Here is an 18,515-nt window from a genome sequence, read left to right as displayed (position 1 = left end):
TGAAAGCGTAGCCGGGTTGAGAAGACCCTGGGGCTCTGGGGCCTGGTAAACCATGCTGCAAGTTTTATCACAGCAATGGTGAGTCACTGAATCATTTGAAATAGACGAATACCTTGAACCAAATTGTGTTTTACAAGGAGCACTTTGATTGTATAATGGGTACTTAGAACAAGGACCTGCTTTTTCCCCTCCCCCTGAAGGGTAACTTAGAATATTTGGGAAGAGGAGAAGTGGGTTATGGCATTAGCACTTTGAACTCTCCACTGGACAGCTCTTTCTCCCTCTGAATCGAGAGATTCTCCCATCCCTCTCTTTTCCCTCTCATGCAAGGCCCACGGTCGGACATTACCACAGAATTGTGCGGTGTCAGTGTGATTGACAAGGGTCTCAGTGTTGTTCACTTGACAGCACTGGCTTTTATTTCCTGCCGTGGTACTCAACGGAGCTCTTCTTTCTGACCATAAATCCTGTGCTTTGACCCTTTTACTATGGCAGCTCCTAATTATGCTGATAAATAATAATCATTACTGTGATTTATTGATCACTTTGTGCCCATTATATCATCTCTAATCTCATAGCAGCCCTGCAGGGGAAATGTTATTTTCCCCATTTTGGTTATTTTTAACCTAAGTCAAAATCCTCTGCTTCTTCTCATGTCCACAGACTCCTTGTGATGGAGGAATGATCCAAGCATGTTTACTGAGGGAGACTAATTGATCTGCACTACGTACGATTTTTCTCTGTTTAACAATTGTTGGTTTTATTGATTTTGTGATATGTAAGCAGGGAAAATGTAGTCCGTGCTTCAAGCTGAATCCTGACATCAGAATGGCTTTAATGATACATTAGAACAAGCTAAAAACTCCACCCAGATCATATGTAATTATTTGTCCACTACACCCCCCCCCATCAGTTTTACCTTTTAAACTAAAGAAAAGGCTACAGATGTGCAAGGCACTGACTCAAATCGTAAGGTGTTGCCTTCAACAGCTGACTCTAGTGTGCACATACAAAGCATGCATATGGTGAGATTTTTTGTTCACTCAGCTTGAGGAGAAGCGGGGTCCTCAGTGGTACCTGAATTGCTGGCGACAGGAGGTTATGAAGTCTGCCTCACATGTAGCCTCTTTGAGGAGGTTTGACTACAAAAGACCTCCTGGGCCCCAGTGCCAGTCCACTCATTTCTCAGACAAAGAAACTGAGGTCCAGAGAAATCATCTTTTTTTCAAGACTGCATAATAGTGTCGTGGTGGAGTTAAGATATCTTCATGACAGACTCAGGAACGCTTCATCTGACTCCTGAGAAGCTACCAGCAGACTCCCGGAAGAATAGCGTTAACACTGCTGTGTACTAGCATGAAGTCTCAGTGATTGTGTAGGCATTTATAGAGCTTATCATGATAGTTGTAAATGTTCAGTGAGGTCTTTTCAGTGTCAGAATACATAGGTATCTGCTAGGGCACATGATGGAAGAGCTCATTGTTCCTGCTCTAATCGTTTAATACTGGCATCATCAGAGGGGTTACCAGCTCTTCAAAAGGTAACTGTGCACCCAGATTAGAGATTGGAAGATGACCTACCATTCACTGAATTGTGTTACATATTTTTATGCTATTAAATAAACTCACTTTTAGTGTTAACAGGTATATAAAATTTGCTGCAGTTCTTGAAATACTCTTAGTATTGTAACTGGGATCTAGTTCTTGAGGTCTCTATTAGATAAATTTCTCCTCAATTTCTGGCACATTTTAGATTTTTATGATTTTATTGACAATACAGGTTTTCTAAACATACTGTAGTTCATGTAGAGACTGCCAGTGGCAGATATTCCTATGAGAATAAACATTCTGTAAAACAAAAACAAAAACAAACAAACAAAAAGATTATTTCAAGCAATGACAAAATCTGCCCTAAGAAGTAGTGATAGGGGCACTTGGGTGGCTTAGTTGAGCATCTGACTGCACCTCAGGTCATGATCCCACTGCTTGTGGGTGTGAGCCCCACATCGGGTTCTGTGCTGACACTCGCAGCTCAGAGCTTGGAGCCTGCTTCAGATTCTGTTTCCTTCTCTCTGCCCCTCCCCCGCTCAAGCTCTATCTCTCTCTCTCAAATATAAATAAAAACATTACAGATTTTTTTTAAATAAAAACATAGGTAATGATAACTCTGAAGGAATAATACAAATAATAAAGTTGTTCTAAGTAACTGAATAATTGCTGTCTCTTCTGTGTAATTAGACAAGTTCCCATCAAAGAACATAGAACAGTGGCATGATATTTTCCCAAATACAGAAGAGGCTGATTCTGTTCCTCGTTTCTAAGGTCAAAGACTTTTCTTAATACAGTTCTAGAAATGGCTCAGTCTAAACATTGTCAGTAAAATGTGATCCATAGTTCACCCAGATTAATGGTATAATAAAGTATTTAATTGTAAGATTTTTATATTCTTCATGAGGTGTAAACATTCAAATATAAAAACACGTCAGAGAAGTTGCCTCTTGGTGTGTTTTAAAATAAATTTAAAAAAATTTTTTTAATGTTTTATTTATTTTTAAGATTGAGAGAGACAGAGCATGAGAGGGAGACACAGGCTCAAGGCTCTGAGCTGTCAGCACAGAGCTCAACGTGGGGCTTGAACTCAGGAACTGTGAGATCATGACCTGAGCTGCAGTTGGACGCTTAACCAACTGAGCCACCCAGGCGTCCCTAAAATAAACTTCTAAGAGAAGTACTTGTTACTCTGTCTTTTTTTTTTTTTTTTACTTTTTTGAGTGCAATAGAAAAGAGGCTGAGAGATAAAATTCCTATACATGTGATTTTGTGTTTCTATTTTGGTATCTCCTCTCTTCTTTAGTTTTCTGCACCATGGTTATGTTCTAACTTGTTGGCTCAGAACGTTTTTCTGGTATTCTCATCAAATACAGCCCTTTCTCACTGAGTCTGAGCTCTCTCTGTAATACCCCATATACCTAAGAAGACCTAAGATCATCGTAGCCTTAAAACGGAGTATCTGAGTTTGGGTGGCGATTTTTTTTCTCTATCAAGCTGAAGCACTTTATAGCACAAAGCTAAAGAAGTGAAGGGAACAGCTTTTTAAGTCATCTTGCCAGATTTAGAGGACATTATTAACATAAAAGGTGGGAAAATGGGCTGTTCCTTTCTATTAGGCAGGGAAGAGTTCTCAGTGTGTACCCTCTTAGGAATATGAGAGACAGAGAGAAGTAACACTGTGACCCCTTTGAGTTGACTCTGCTTCTATGAAGAGGAGAGAGGCACTCAGTCCTGGGCTGCCCCATCTCAGGGGACGTGGTGTTGCACTGCAGTGTTCCCTTTAGATCTTACCTCTTGGAGTTTATGTGAGTTCTCTGTGTCCACATACCAAATCCCCACAGAATCTTCTTCACTCTTCACAAAAGCATTGTCTTTTCCCCCTCATTTGCACTCCATGACATCACATCATACTCTTGATTTTGTGGTTTGTGATACCTGTCTAAATCCAACACTCTGTTCACAGGAAAGTCTTACAATGTTTCTAAGGGCAATGAACTGCAAGTCTGATGACCCAGATTCAAGTCCAGAAGCCACAGTTTAGCCAGTTAAATCACTATAGACCTTACCACTGTGTGCCATTTTTTTCTCGACTTAGAAAATATAGATAATAACTGTTGCCCTATCTTTTCCATAGAGTTGTTTTCAGCACGAAATGAGATAAGAATGTGAAAATAGTTTGTAAAGCTTTATAGAAATACATGTGTTTTGTTCTTATTTTAGTATTTTTTAAATATTAAAAAGATGGATCAGATTCTCCTCCACTTAAACTCCTTGCAAGCAAATGAGGAGAGTTACCAGAGCTAAGCAAACAGCGAATAAATAGAAATGAACTCAGCAACTATAAAGCAGCTATAAGTCATCATGATACACTTGGAGCCTGGGCTGTAGATCAGAAGCACCATAATCACCTGGGAGCTTGTGGAAATGCAGACTCTCAGGTCCTGCCCCAGACTTACTGATTCAAAATCTGCATTTTAACAAGCTCTCCAGGTTCTTCATGTACACATGTAAATTTGAGAAGCACGATGGGCTATACCACCTGGCACTGGAGCATGCAAGGTGATTCCACACAGTAAAGTAGTGAACATTTTTTATCTGAATTATTTGGTTTGAAGTAAATATTGCTAGCTCACGAAACCTGTTGCGTCATAGATTTTTTTTAAGATGAGTCTAACAAGTAGCTATTTACATATTTTTAAAAGCTGATTTAAGAAACCTTTAATAGAGTAAGTGATACTTGGATGCGACAGAAATTATGAGGGTGTCTCTCAAGTGATTGGCCTTTGGGTAACGTCAGTGTAGAAGCTTGGTGGGATTCAGGGCAGGGCCATAGTGCTGGAAGGACCTGTGGTGCCACTAGCCCTAGCCAAGGGCCCACATAGAAGACACAGCTCTCACGATTGCCAGGCATCCTAGGTCAGACTAGGGGTGTCCAGAATTATCTTCCACTAACCAGATGAGAATACAGACTGAGCTCAAGGCCAGGGCCCCTTCATGTCTTTCACTCAGGATTTTTTGAGGAAGAGTTCAAGCACCGAAATACCCTTTATTTCTTTATTTCCTGCTTAGAAGAGCTGTGGGGATAGAAGATTCTCTAGTCCATTCTTTGTACCAGCCTTTAGCTAAATGTCAAGTCTGTGGACAGTTCATCCCAGAAGTGTTCACTCCCCATAACTCAGTTTCTCCTGGGACACACTTACAGAGTCAAGTTCAATTCCTTATGAGGCCAGCTTTGTAAGATTTTGCCTACTTTTTTTCTCTTCTTTCATTTTTTCAGTAACTTTCAAAATTATGTAAGGAATACAACTAAATTCTCCAGTCATTAGAATATAGAGGGGGACACGCTCCATCTGAACCGCTCCAGTTTCCCACATGTGCTGCCCCCGGAAACGCCTGTGTTGTCCTTTAGTTCAGGTTCCCATCTTCTCAGCCCATTCGCATGCCTTCTTGACCTGACACTGATTCTGTCATTTGTGATTATCCATCCGAAGCCATCACCTTGGCCAAATTACAGTTGGGAAGGATTTCCATGTGAATGAATCCCTCTAGCCTCTTGATAAGGGTTATTGCTCCTCATGAAAAAGCTTCCAGGAGGAAGAGCCTGGCATCATATTTATATCTTCCATACACACAGAGAAGTGAAGCAGTAAAAGGTATTGATATTAAAAAAAAAAAAAAAACCTTTTCAGAGATCTTAAGTTGAAGAAGGGTAGTAACTTGCACTTTTGTAAAGAATGATGTCTATGAGGGGGCGCCTGGGTGGCTTGACTTTAGCTCAGGTCATTATCTCACAGTTTGTGAGTTTGAGCCCCATGTTGGCCTCCGTACTGACAGCTCAGAGCCTGGAGCCTGCTTCTGATTCTGTGTCTTCCTCTCTGCCCCTCCCTCCCTCTCAAAAATAAATAAACATTGAAAAATTTAAAAAAAAAATGATATCTGAAACTTCTTGAGTTGTCTGCATGCAAAGCTAAGATATTTGATTTGGTTTTTAAAATATCACTCAGACTTACTGTCATCCAATGGCAGTTTCCACCTTTGGGCTATTCTTTGTTTTAATGGAGATATGTTCTAAAGTAATTTCTATAGTTGTTGAATGCTTGCATATTTCCTAATTTCTTCCATTTGAATCAAGATATGTAAAGCAAAATTCAGGGACAAGCAGCAGATTAGGAAAAAACTTCACATATGCATGTGACAGAGACCTGATTTCCTTAATATACATATGTAGAGTCCTTCAAATAACCAAAAGGCTGAATGACCCAATAGAAAAATGGCAAAAGGTATCAATTTGAAGGAAAAAAATTGAAAATGGCCGGTAAACATGAAAAGCTTTTCAAGCCAAATATCTACCATTCGTCACAGATCAACACAGGTCGCCAGTTTGCACCTGTCAGGTTGACTGAAATTAAAATGTTTGAAAAATCACAATGTTCAAGGATAGGGAAAAATACCATGTTGTTGGAGTTACAAATTGTGTGACTTTTAGGGGCACCTGGGTGTCTCAGTCAGTAAAGCATCCAACTTCGGCTAGGTCATAATCTTGTGGTTAGTGAGTTCGAGCCCCACGTTAGGCTCTGTGCTGACAGCTCAGAGCCTGGAGCCTGTTTCGGATTCTGTGTCTCTCTCTTTCTCTGCCCCTCCCCTGCTCGTGTGTTCTCTCTCTCTAAGAATAAGCATTTAAAGATTTTCTTAAAAAATTGTGTGACTTTTCTGAAGGGTGATTTGGCAGTATTTATCAAAATGTAAAATGCATATTCACTTTAATCATGCAATTCTCCAGATATGCAAAGATCATATACAATGAGCCTGTTTAAAGCGTTATTTATATTAGCCTAAAGGGAAAGCAATTTCTGTGCCCCTCAGGACAGTTCACAGCAGTACGGTTATGCAGTGTGCCAATGAAATAGCATTCAGCAGTTGAAAAGATGTGTAAGCTATATATGAAAACACGTGAGAAAAAATTCAGAAGATTGTGAGTAATATGATCACATTTATATTTTTTAAAAAGGCGGGGCAGAAATAAAAGGATCCTGTATATACTTGTATGTGAAAAAAAGTTCTGTGAAAAGACCCAGAAGCAACAGATTGCTGCAGATTCTGGGAAACGAGGTTCAGGGGAGAGAGACCTTCAATTATTTTTAAATGCATAATTTTGTATTTAACTAAAACAATTCTGTGTGAGAACTATGAGTGGCTTAGTTGTGTTGAGAGACAATGATAAACCATCACGTTCTTTCTCTTCCCCCAACCCACACACTCCTGTCCCTACTTCATCCTTAATAGGAGTGTTCGTCACGAGTAGTAACTGAGGGTCTTCGCTTTACTGGGAACAACTTTTGAGACAGAAAACAAATATGAGGGAAGTGGCCACAGGGTTGGCAGGTGAGGGAAAAACAAAGACATTGTCCAGTACCAGCACTGAAGAGCCATATGCTAAAAGCAAGCCATTCTTTGGTTATTTCAATTAACCATTTAAAATAATTCAGATAAATATAATGGCATTTCTCTAAAGAAAAATTTGGTTTGGATTTCCTGGGTAATTATTCCAATTGCCTATTGCTCCTATAGGGAAAATAAGGTTATTAAATTGTCCTCATTTCCATGGCTAATTTGAGGGCAGAGTCTTTGGGTTTTTGATGGAATCTTCTTTGAAGCGGACTTTTGACTTCTTGAAAGATGCCTGAAGATGTCTGGCTTCCCCAGTGCCCAGAAAATCTGTTTTGACACCTGGATTGAGTTACAAAAAAGACCTTACTTTTACTACTCACCTTTTCTAGTTGCCTGCCATTTTAAACTTACCCAGTAACGTGTTACTTAGTTTTGTTTTTGTTTTTTTAATAGTGCAGAAAGTTATTTAAAATGTTAAGGTACCTCAGCTTTTAAAGAACTGTTTTACATTTAAGTATCATTTTAATTTTTTTTAATTGTTTAGAAAGTTTTATTTATTTATTTTGAGAGAGAGACAGTACAAGCAAGGGAGGGGCAGAGAGAGAGAATCCCAAGTACGCTCTGTGCTGCCAGTGCAGAGCCAGATGCAGGGCTCAAATCCATGAAACTGTGAGGTCATGACCTGAGCCGATTCCAACAGTTGGACAGACGCTCAACCACCTGAACCACCCAGGCACCCCCATTTAAGTATCATTTTAATACTTAACATAAAATTTAGAACTTACTGTTTTCTACTTCCCAGCCCCCCTCTTCCCATCTTCTCTCCCCTCCCCCCACCTCCTCAGAAGACTGTTTCTAGTGTCATAAACTTGTCTTTCATTTCGCCTTTAAGGTTCCCTCATCAGTACCCTGGGTGTCCAGGAGCCATATCTGGAGCTACCCCAGGCCAAGTGATAAGCTCTTCTACCAGCTTTCCTATATGGTTGAGTAGGATGTTTTCTCAAACTTTATTTCTGGTTTTGTGGTTGCCACCCAAATTCTCCCTCTGCAGTTTTTTTTTTTTCCTAATCCGAATTCTCTTGTCGTGATCCTGCTCATTTCTTTCAGATGGAGATTATTTTACTTTTACAAGACACGAACCCATAGGAGTGTGTGGACAGATCATCCCGGTGAGTGTATCTCCTCACGCCTCATATTTATTTTCATTTGAACCAGTTCTCTTAGAGATACATAAAACATGGACCTCAGGAGGTGTGCTTTCCATTACTGGGGGAAAAAAACTGAGCTCATGTTGTTGACATATCTTTAACAGCCTCCCTGCAAATGCTTATTTGAACAGGTTAATAGGGTTTCAGCTCCGTTACCAGGAGTTGAGTTCTCAAGCCGTGGAATTCTCATGATTAAAATAAGCAAAGCAAAGCCCAGTGTATTAATAACCTGCCCTTGGTTATGGATGTCCATTCTGCTTATGGAAAATTAATGCTTTGTTATATTTGCTTGTTTATTTTTTAGAACTATGACTCACCATCTTTCCAGGCATATTGTTTTATATGGTCTTTTAATCCCATTCTTTCCCACTGTTTCTTTTCACAAGAATCTAGATAGAAGACTGTACAGAAGACACAGCAGTACAATTAACGTCACGGTCATAATTGAAACCATGCCGGGCTGTTGTATGTCTTGTAAAGGGAAATAGATGTAGTGCTTAGTGTTTGGATTGGAACATTAAACATTGTCTTTTTTTCCCCCTTTCTCTCATACACAGCCTTGGCACTGTACAAAACATCACCGAATCTTCCAGCAGTACTAGTAATCATTCTGGCAAGGATTTCAGGGGAGGCTCAAATTAAACTCTTAAAGCACAGACAAGAAATTTTCTCTTTTCAAAATATAGGAGAAGGTAATCTTTGGCTTTGGGGGCCAAAGATCTTTGAGAGGTATTAGTACTTTTTTAACTGATCTGCAAGCTGTGGGTTTCTGTGAAATTTATTAGAGAATGGAACAGAAAATGAGAGGTTGGTGTAAGTTCTGCTGCTCCTGTACCACCCAGGGTAATCCCATTTGGATCAGAACAGGGGTGAGGTCTGTCACCTCAACTGCGGGAACTCAAACCTGCTCGCCTTGCCCTTCCCCACACTCTTGGGGCTCCAGCTTTCACTGCCAGGACAAGAGCCACTTGTCAGCCAGCTCAGGCTCAATTACCGCACTCCAAGATTTATATACTGTAGATGGAATTAAAACATCACTGTGGACTCCCAAGTTTATAAACAACCAAGGGGAAAAGAAATTGGGTGTTTGGTGAAGGCAAGACACTTGTATATTTTTGCAAGCTTGCCAGGGCCAGTGGGAATCTCTCAAGGGTGGCAGCTGAGATGCTTCAGGCAGAAACACACTGTGGTCAAGGGCTGAAGCAGGGGACCAGGATTTCTGTCTTCTTTCTTAATGAAACTATCAATGACACCTGATAGTACTGAGGTTCATCCCTGTGCCTGTGACAATACAAGCTTAATATGCTTTTAACATCCCTTTAAACCATTTTAGGCCCCCAATTCAGATACTCAACATATATTTTTCAGTGTCTGTTAGTTTTATTTTGCAATAGAAGGGAGACAAGTGAAAATTGTTGCATCCTCATCAGTAGGTGTGCTTTCTTTTGTGTATGTTTTGTGACACCACATGTCTATAAAGAAAAGGCACTACCTTGAAATACACGTTAACTTAAATATAATTCACAGCTGGACTTTTCTCATCTCACTCTTCCACACTGAAGAGCTCTGAAGCCAGTCTGAAATTCCTGGTGTAAAAAATCACAAATGCAAGAGAGAGTTTTCATAGACAAGTACTTAACTGGAACCAAAATCCGATTTTAAAAACATAAAATGACAGCAATGAACAGCCAAAACAAAGCAAAGAAAAAATTCAGACTCCCTTTTCGCCAGGAGATTTCTTTTGGTAGTTGGGCAGTTGGGATATAATAATTTGCCCAATAGAAAAGGAGAGCTTTTCCAGGTCGGTCCTATTTTCTTCTTAATGAAGTAATTAAAATATCCGAACATCGATACTTGGTGGTGGGACAAGATTTATGTTGAGGCCTCGTCTGAGAAATCTGAGCAGTCACAGCTTGAAAACAAAACAGTAGAGGAATATTTTTTCATTTATCAACCTTGAGTTTCTTCCTTTCAGTGGAACTTCCCCCTGCTGATGTTTGCTTGGAAAATTGCTCCAGCTCTTTGCTGTGGCAATACAGTAGTTATTAAACCAGCAGAACAAACACCACTCAGTGCGCTCTACATGGGAGCCCTCATCAAGGAGGTAAGAGAAACCAGCCTTGGGAGTGGCTCCCACTCCCCTTGTAGTTGGGGCCTACTGGAGCATAGCCGATTTAATGTGCTTCATCAGCTTTCACAAGCCACGTTTCCTCCAATTCTGTTTTGTTAGGCTGGCTTTCCGCCGGGAGTCATCAATATTTTGCCAGGATACGGGCCAACGGCTGGGGCGGCAATAGCTTCTCACATTGGCATAGACAAGATTGCATTCACAGGGTCAACTGAGGTAGGTACCTGAGAAACCATGGGTCAAGGAACAGTCCTGCAAAGGAGTAGAGGGTTTGAAAGAAAACTGGGTATGTTATCTACAGGCTGGACACCAAAAGAGCAGCGAGCACCCAAGCCCTCAAAGGGGCAGCATTGGTATCATAGCTAGAATGCTCGCGAATGTCAAAGTAAAGTTGTGCGTTGATCTTTTGATGTTGCAGGTTGTTGAGTGTTTTTTTGTGTGATGCCATCTTTATAAACCTGTCCCGGGAGGGGTGGGGAACCCTATTATATTTTGAAATAAAAGGAACACTTATCAGAGGCAAAAAGAAACAAACAAAATCTGTCCCAGAAGCTGGGGTTCTAAGCACTTTTTGGAGTCAAGAGCATTAATGGCAGAAGCAGGTTAAGAAGCTGGAAATCTAGTCTCCAGTTGAGATTAAAATGGAAACACAGTTCTCTCTCCTCATTATTTCACCACATCCTGTAGGTGCCATTGGCAACTGTAACTATGTCCACGAGCTATAGGGATGGTAAAGAGCTATAGGGATGGTCAGACAACGTCTCTTGGAAAAGGCCAGCTAGTAAATGTTGTAGACCTTGTAGGTGGTACCGTTTCTGTTGTGACTACTCCACTCTGCCCTTGTAAAGCATGAAGCAGCTGTAGGAAATGTAGAAGCTGAGCATGGTGACGGGCTCATAAAACTTTATTTATAGATCTGAAATTTGAATTTCATATAATTTTTACACATCCCAAAATATTAATCTTCTTTTGATTCCCGCTCCCAACCATTTAAAAACACAAAAACTGTTTTTAGTTTGCAGGCTTTACTAAAGTAGGCAGGAGGCCAAGTTGGGCTCATGGGCCATAGTTTATTGACCCCTGATACAGAGTCATAAGTCTGCTTAGAAAAATTTTTTTATAAAATGTTACTACCAGTGTCTTAGATTCAAGTAATAGAGATAATAAAAAAGAGAGTCTGATTCATTGTTTCAAGTAGAACTTCACAGATGACATCACCTTTGAATAAAGCATGTTTGTAGATCTCGAGGAACAGTGTGCCACCCAACAGAAATACAGTGAGAGCAACATTTGTAATGAAAAATTTGCTATTAGCCACATTTAAAAATTTTTGAAACAAGTGAAATTAATTTTAATAATTATTTTATTTAACCCAGTATATCTAAAATACTCGTTTCAATTTATGGTTAATATAAAAACATCATTGTCACAGTATTTTGCATGCTCTTTTCAGTTCAAAGTCCTTGACATCTGGCATGTATTTTACATTTACAGCACATCTCAATTCATTCTAGCCACTGTGTGAGTGCCCTGTAGCCACATGTGGCTAGTGACTACCACGCTGGATGGCACAGGCCTAGGGGCCTGATTATATCAGTGCATTTAATGATACTTGGTTAAATTGACTCATGTAAAAAAATGTCCATAAGAGATTGGTTAATAAACCTGAGTATTAACTTAGAGAATCTTGAGTTTTCTGTTTGTAAAGAGTTAATCTTGTTTCCAAACCTTTTAATTCTAGTTGTACTCATTATAGTAATTCGCAATTTTAATGAAATATGTAAACCAAAATGTGAGTGTGAAAGGAAAATATAGTTCCTATTTAAACTAAGTCTAGTGTCTTGAAAAGATTTGCTAAGAGCTAGATGCCTTAGAAACTGCAGTCAGTTAGGACTGGGCAAGGCAATAATAAAAAAATTGGGGGAAAATATAATGCTAGATAGAATGTGCACCTAGATCGTTTTGCAAATATTTTTAAGTCTTTGCTCAAATTTCTTTTTTAATTTTTTAATGTTACTCATTTTTGAGAGAGACAGAGACAGAGCATGAGCGAGGGAGGGAGAATCTGAAACCGGCTCTAGGCTCGGAGCTGTCAGCACAGAGCTCTACACGGGGCTCGAACCCGCAAACTGTGAGGTCGTGACCTGAGCCCAACTCAGACGCTTAACTGACTGAGCCACCCAGGCACCCCAGTCTTCATTCCACTTTAAGGAAACTGAAACCAGAAACCTTAAACAGTATTTTGGGAGTATGGTTTCATCAGAAAGGACAGGTGAACCTATAATTAAAGTTCTTAGTTCTATATCAAAAACTAGAGAATGAATTAAAATGAAATACTTAAGGATCTTTCCCTGCTTCAACCTCTTTATATTAATCAATCGGCGGTCCTGATTGAGTCAGTTAAGGGCTTTCTAGTATAATGTATTTTTGTAAGTTTATTTATTTGGAGACGGGGTAGGGGCAGAGGGAGACTTTGCGCCATCAGGGCTTGAACTCACAAACCCTGAGATCATGACCTGAGCTGAAATCCAGAGTTGGATACTTAACTGACTGAGCCACTCAGGTGCCCCTGTAATATTTTTTTTTTAATAAAAATGAGATCGTAATATATAAAATGAGATATGGCACCTTGTATGTCAGTACTCATCGATCTCTTTTATTCATTTTAATAGCTGAGTAGAATACTCTTGCATCAGTTTATCATAGTTTAATTAATCCTTGCTAATGTACATTTCAGTTTTTTGGATTTTTTTTTTTACTTTTTTTTCTCTATTATACAGACCACTGAAATGAAAATCTTTGGAGATCTAAGTGAAATTTTGTTCATATACATATTAGACATTCTACTAGATACAGTTTAAAAGTGAAATTATAAAATAAAAGGATGTTTATGCTTTAATTTGCTTATTACCAAAAATGCATTAGAGTGATGTTTCATTTATAAGATCTCATATATTAAGTATGTTAATCTTTTGTTCCTTGTAGGATTTGCAAATACTCTGCAAATATTCTCAAATATTCTCATGTATTCTCTTTGCTTTTATTATTTTCTTTTTAAATAGAAGTGTTTGCTCTGCACAAGTTTTTAATTTGTCTCTAGTCATATCTTTCATTCTTTTCATGGCTTCTGGGTTTCCGGCTGTCTTTAAAGAAACCCTTTTAAGATTATACAAATGATCCTTAATATTTTCTTTTATAGTTTTGTTTTTGTTTAAATCTTTAACTTGGTTGGAATTTATTTGCACGTGTAATGAAAGATGAGACCTAAGTTTGTTTATTTTTTATTTTTTGAAGTATTTATTTAAATTCCAGTTCGTTAACATACAGTGTAGTATTAGTTTAAGCTCTACAATTTAGTGATTCAACACTTCCATACAATGCCCGGCTCATTACAGCAAGTGCCCTCTTTAATCCCCATCCCTTATTTAACCCATCCCTCTACCCATCCCCTTTGTTTGTTCTCTATAAGAATCCATTTCTTTTTGTCGTTTGTTTTTTTAGAGAGAAGGAACATGAGCAGGGGAGGGGCAGAGACAAAGGGAGAGAGAGAATCTCAGGCAGACTCCACATTCAGCACAGAGCCTGAGGTGGGGCTTGATCTCCTAACCCTGAGATCCCTACCTAAGCTGAAACCAAGAGTTGGACACTTAACCATCTGCCCCTCAGGATGCTCCAAGAGTCTCTTTCTTGATTTGCCGCTCCCTCTCTTTCTCTCTTTTTTCTTCCCCTTTGCTCCTTTGTTTTGTTTCTTAAATTCCATATATGAGTGAAATCATATGGTATTTGTCTTTCTCTGACTGACTCAATTTGCTTAGTATAATACTCTCTAGCTCCATCTATGCTGTTGCTAATGGCAAGATTTCATTCTTTTTTATGCCTGAGTAACACTCCATTATATATACATACCTATACATACATACATACATACATACATACACATCCCCTACTCTTCTTTATCTGTTCATCAGTGGATGGATACTTGGGCTGTTTCCATAATTTGGCTATTGTAGATAATACTGCTATTTTATAAACATAGGAGTGCAGGTATCCCCTTGAATTAGTATTTTTGTATTCTTTGGGTAAATACCTACTAGTGTGATTGCTGGATCCTAGGGTAGTTCTATTTTTAACTCTTTTAGGAAGCTCCATACTGTTTTCCCGAATGGCTGTACCAGTTTGCATTTCCACCAACAGCGCGAGAAGGTTCCCCTTTCTCCACATCCTCACCAATACTTGTTTCTTGTGTTGTTTGTTTTAGCTATTTTACAGGAGTGAGATGATACCTCATTGTACTTTTAATTTGTATTTCCATGATGACCAGTGATGTTGACTATTTTTTTTTATAAATGAGTGTTTGTTACTTCAGCACCGCTTATTAAATACTCTATCCCTTTGCAGCTAATTCGAATACAACATTAACATTATATGATAAATTTCCTTATATACATGCTTCTGTTTTAGGACTCAAAATGTTGTCTATTTTTTCACTAGTACCAGATTCTCTTAATTACAGGGTTTTGAAAGATGTTGCAGTATGGTAGGCAAGATACCCTCTGATTTGGTTTTTCAAAACCTTTTAGCTATTCTTCCCGTTCTTTCAGGTAAAATTTCAAATTGATTTTCTTTTTATTAAATTTTTTATTGTTTTTTATTTATTTTTTGAGAAAGAGACAGAGAGCAAGCTGGGGAGGGGCAGAGAGAGAGAGAGAGAGAGGGAGAGAGAGAGAGAGAGAGAGATACAGAATCTGAAGCAGGCTCCAGCTCTGAGCTGTCATCACAGAGCCTGACGTGGGGCTCGAACTCACAAACTATGAAATCATGATCTGAGCCGAAGTCAGAGTCTTAGCTGACTGAGCCACCCAGACGCCCTCAAATCGATTTTCTAAACACTTTGCCTTCCTCCCAAAAACTCTCATTGAAATTTTGACTGACATTGCATTATCTGTGTGTAATATTGAGGGCATGTGCTTTCTGTGCGAGATTGACTTCTCATCTGGGAAATCAGGCAAATCTCTTCATTTATCTGTCAGTCATGCAGGGTTTTTAAAGTCACAACATCATGTATCAGAAAGTTAAATTGACGCATGACCTAATCTTTCAGACTGGACAAGAAGTGGCCTAGTGATATCAGCAAGAACGTAAGCACTTGTTTCTGAGCTGCTTGAGTTCAAATCTCTGTATTGCCATTTAAGATTTTTTTCAACTTTTTAAAAAAATTCACTGAAGTATAATGTACACACAATAAAATATACCCATTTAAGTACCAGATGCACACAAAATTCATCATACTCATTGCCCAAATCAAAATACAGAACATTTCCATACTCTAAAAAGATTTTGCATGTCTCTTTGTGGTTATCACCCTTGGCCCCAGGCAACCCACTGATCTTTTTTATATTTCTCTAGAATTTTGTATAAATGGAGTAATACAATATGTACTCTCCTGTGTTGGGGTATTTTTGTTGTTGTTGTTGTTTAATATGAAAGATTTACTATCGCTTCTCGGCCTTTTGGCTAAGATCAAGTGTGAAAGATTTATTGATGTGGTTTGGTGTAAGTCTCCGATCCTGATTTTTGTTTTCTACTTGTCCCAGCTGTTTTTTTGTTCCTTTGGTCCTCCTTTTTTTGCCTTCTATTGGATGAAATGAATACTCCATTTTATCTTCTATTGGATTATTAGCTATACCTCTTTTTAAAGTGATTGCTTTAGTAAGTACAAGATGTGTCTTAATCATAGCCTATCATTAAATAGCATTGTTACTTCATACATAATATAATGACTGTAAAACAGAATTCTTCCACTTCTCATACCATCCTTTTATGCTGTTTTCCTATAATTTACTACTACATATGTTATATACTTTTTGATAACACAGCTGTCTTTAAAAAATTCAAAGCAAGAAAACAGAATTATTTTGTATTTACTCACAAACTTGCCATTTCTGGCCCTCTTCTTTTTTTGGTGTAGGCCCAGGTTTCTTTCCAATAACCACTTTCCTTCCGTGTTACCATCTTCCTTTAAACATTTCTTAGAGTGCAGCTCTGTCAGTGACAAATTACCTTGGCTTTTGTCTGCAAATGTCTTCATTTTGTTTTCATTTTTTTAATGACTTTTCCTGAATCTAAAATTCTTATTTGACAATTTTATTTTGTTTTATGACTATCAATGCTTTAAAGGTGTCATTCTCATTTTTTTCTGACATCATTTTCTGATGAGAAGTTAGCAATCATGATCTTAGTTTTACTGTACATAATGTTTTTCTCTGGATGCTTTTAAGATATTCTCTTTTCATTAGTTTTCAATAATTGGATTATTATGTGTAGTTTTCTTTGTCTCTTTTTCCTAGTTGAGGCTCATTGAAAAATATTGGACCTATGAGTTTATAGATTGCTTTATAAGTTTATAGTTTACATCAAATTTGGAAATTTTCAACCATTATTTTTTTAAATATATATTTATTTTCTTTAAATGTATATATATATATATATATACATATGTATATATATTGCTTTTTCTCATGAGTGTTAATTTTTTTTTAATGTTTATTTATCTTTGAGAGATAAAGATAGAGACAGAGTACAAGTGGGGGAGAGGTAGAAGAGAGAGGGACACAGAATCCAAAGCAGGCTCTAGGCTCTGAGCTGTCAGCACAGAGCCCAATGCAGGGCTCGAACTTTAAAACTATGAGATCATGACCTGAACTGAATTCAGACGCTTAAGAGCCACCCAGGCGCCCCATGAGTGTTAATTTTTTTAATATTTAAACATGTGATCCCTTCATTTATTTATTGCCATGCATTTTATTTATTATTTTTTAATTTAAATTTCAGTTAGTTAGCATCCAGTGCAATATGGGTTTCAGGGGTAGAATTCAGTGATTCATCACTTACTTACAACTCCCAGTGCTGATCACAACAAGTGCCTTCCTTGATAACCATCACCCATCTAGCTCATCTCCCACCCACCTCCCTCCATCAACCCTTAGTTTGTTTTCTATTATTGAGAGTCTCTTGTGGTTTGTTTCCTCTTTTTTCCACCCCCCTTTCCTATATGTTCATCTGTTTCTTAAATTCCTTATATGAGGGAAATCATATGGTATTTGTCTTTCCCCAACTGACTTACTTCACTTAGCATGATACCTTCTAGCTCCATCCACATTGTTGCAAATGGTAAGATTCAATTCTTTTTGATGGCTGAGTAATATTCCATTATATATATATATATACCACATCTGCTTTATCCATTCATCAATTGATAGAAATTTGGGCTCTCTCCATAGCTTGGCTATTGTTGATAATGCTGTTGTAAACATTGAAGTGCATGTACCCCTTTGAATCTGTATTTTTGTATATCCTTTGGGTATATAGATAATAATGCAATTGCTGGGTAGTAGGGTAGTTTTATTTTTAGTTTTTTGAGAAACCTCCATACTCTTTTCCAGAGTGGCTGCATCAGTTTGCATTCCTACCAATAACGCAAGAGGGTTCCTTTTTCTCTACTTCCTCGCCAACACTTGATGTTTCTTGTGTTAATTTTAGCCTGTCTGACAGGTGTGAGATGGTATCTCATCATGGTTTTGATTTGTATTTCCCTGATGATAAGTGATATTGAACATCTTTTCATGTGTCTGTTAGCCATCTAGATATCTTCTTTGGAAAAGTGTCTGTTCATGACTTCTGCCCATTTCTTAACTGGATTATTTGTTTTTTGGATGTTGAGTTTGATAAGTTCTTTATAGATTTTGGATACTAAATCTTTATCAGATATGTCATTTGCAAATATCTTCTCCCATTCTGGAGGCTGCCTTTTTGTTTTGTTGATTGTTTCCTTCACTGTGCAGAAGATTTTTATCTTGATCAAATCCCAGTAATTCGTGTTTGCTTTTGTTTCCCTTGCCTCCAGTGACATGTCTAGTAAGAAGTTGCTCCAGCTGAGGTCAAAGAGGTTGCTGCCTGTGTTCTCCTCTAGGATTTTGATGGTTTCCTGTCTCACATTTAGGTCTTTCATCCATTTTGAATTTATTTTTCTGTATGGTGTAAGAGAGTGGTCCAGTTTCCTTCTCCTGCATGTCACCGGCCAGTTTCCCCAACACCATTTGTTGAGCATGTCTGTTAATTTTTGAAAGGATTGTTACCATGTGAAGTTTGTTGTCTTTCTTTAAATTTTTTTTTTTTTAACGTTTATTTATTTTTTGGGACAGAGAGAGACAGAGCATGAACGGGGGAGGGGCAGAGAGAGAG

At 38.3% G+C, this 18,515-nt stretch overlaps 1 protein-coding gene across 3 annotated transcripts in view; it reads left to right on the top strand.

Moving 5' to 3' along the window:
* Positions 1-18,515, top strand: part of ALDH1A2 (aldehyde dehydrogenase 1 family member A2) — a 91,224-nt gene that overhangs the window by 45,070 nt on the left and 27,639 nt on the right. For all 3 annotated transcript variants that reach the window (XM_040492814.1, XM_040492815.1, XM_040492816.1), the window contains 3 exons: positions 8,046-8,107; positions 10,122-10,250; positions 10,377-10,490. In XM_040492814.1, the coding sequence (XP_040348748.1) occupies positions 8,046-8,107; positions 10,122-10,250; positions 10,377-10,490 (305 nt within the window). The remainder of the gene's footprint in view (positions 1-8,045; positions 8,108-10,121; positions 10,251-10,376; positions 10,491-18,515) is intronic.

Source organism: Herpailurus yagouaroundi, unplaced genomic scaffold (assembly GCF_014898765.1).
Source record: "Herpailurus yagouaroundi ecotype Mexico unplaced genomic scaffold, PumYag 184, whole genome shotgun sequence".
NCBI lineage: Eukaryota > Metazoa > Chordata > Mammalia > Carnivora > Felidae > Herpailurus > Herpailurus yagouaroundi.
Note: the sequence above shows the minus strand (reverse complement) of the source record. Positions and strands in the feature narration are given on the sequence as shown.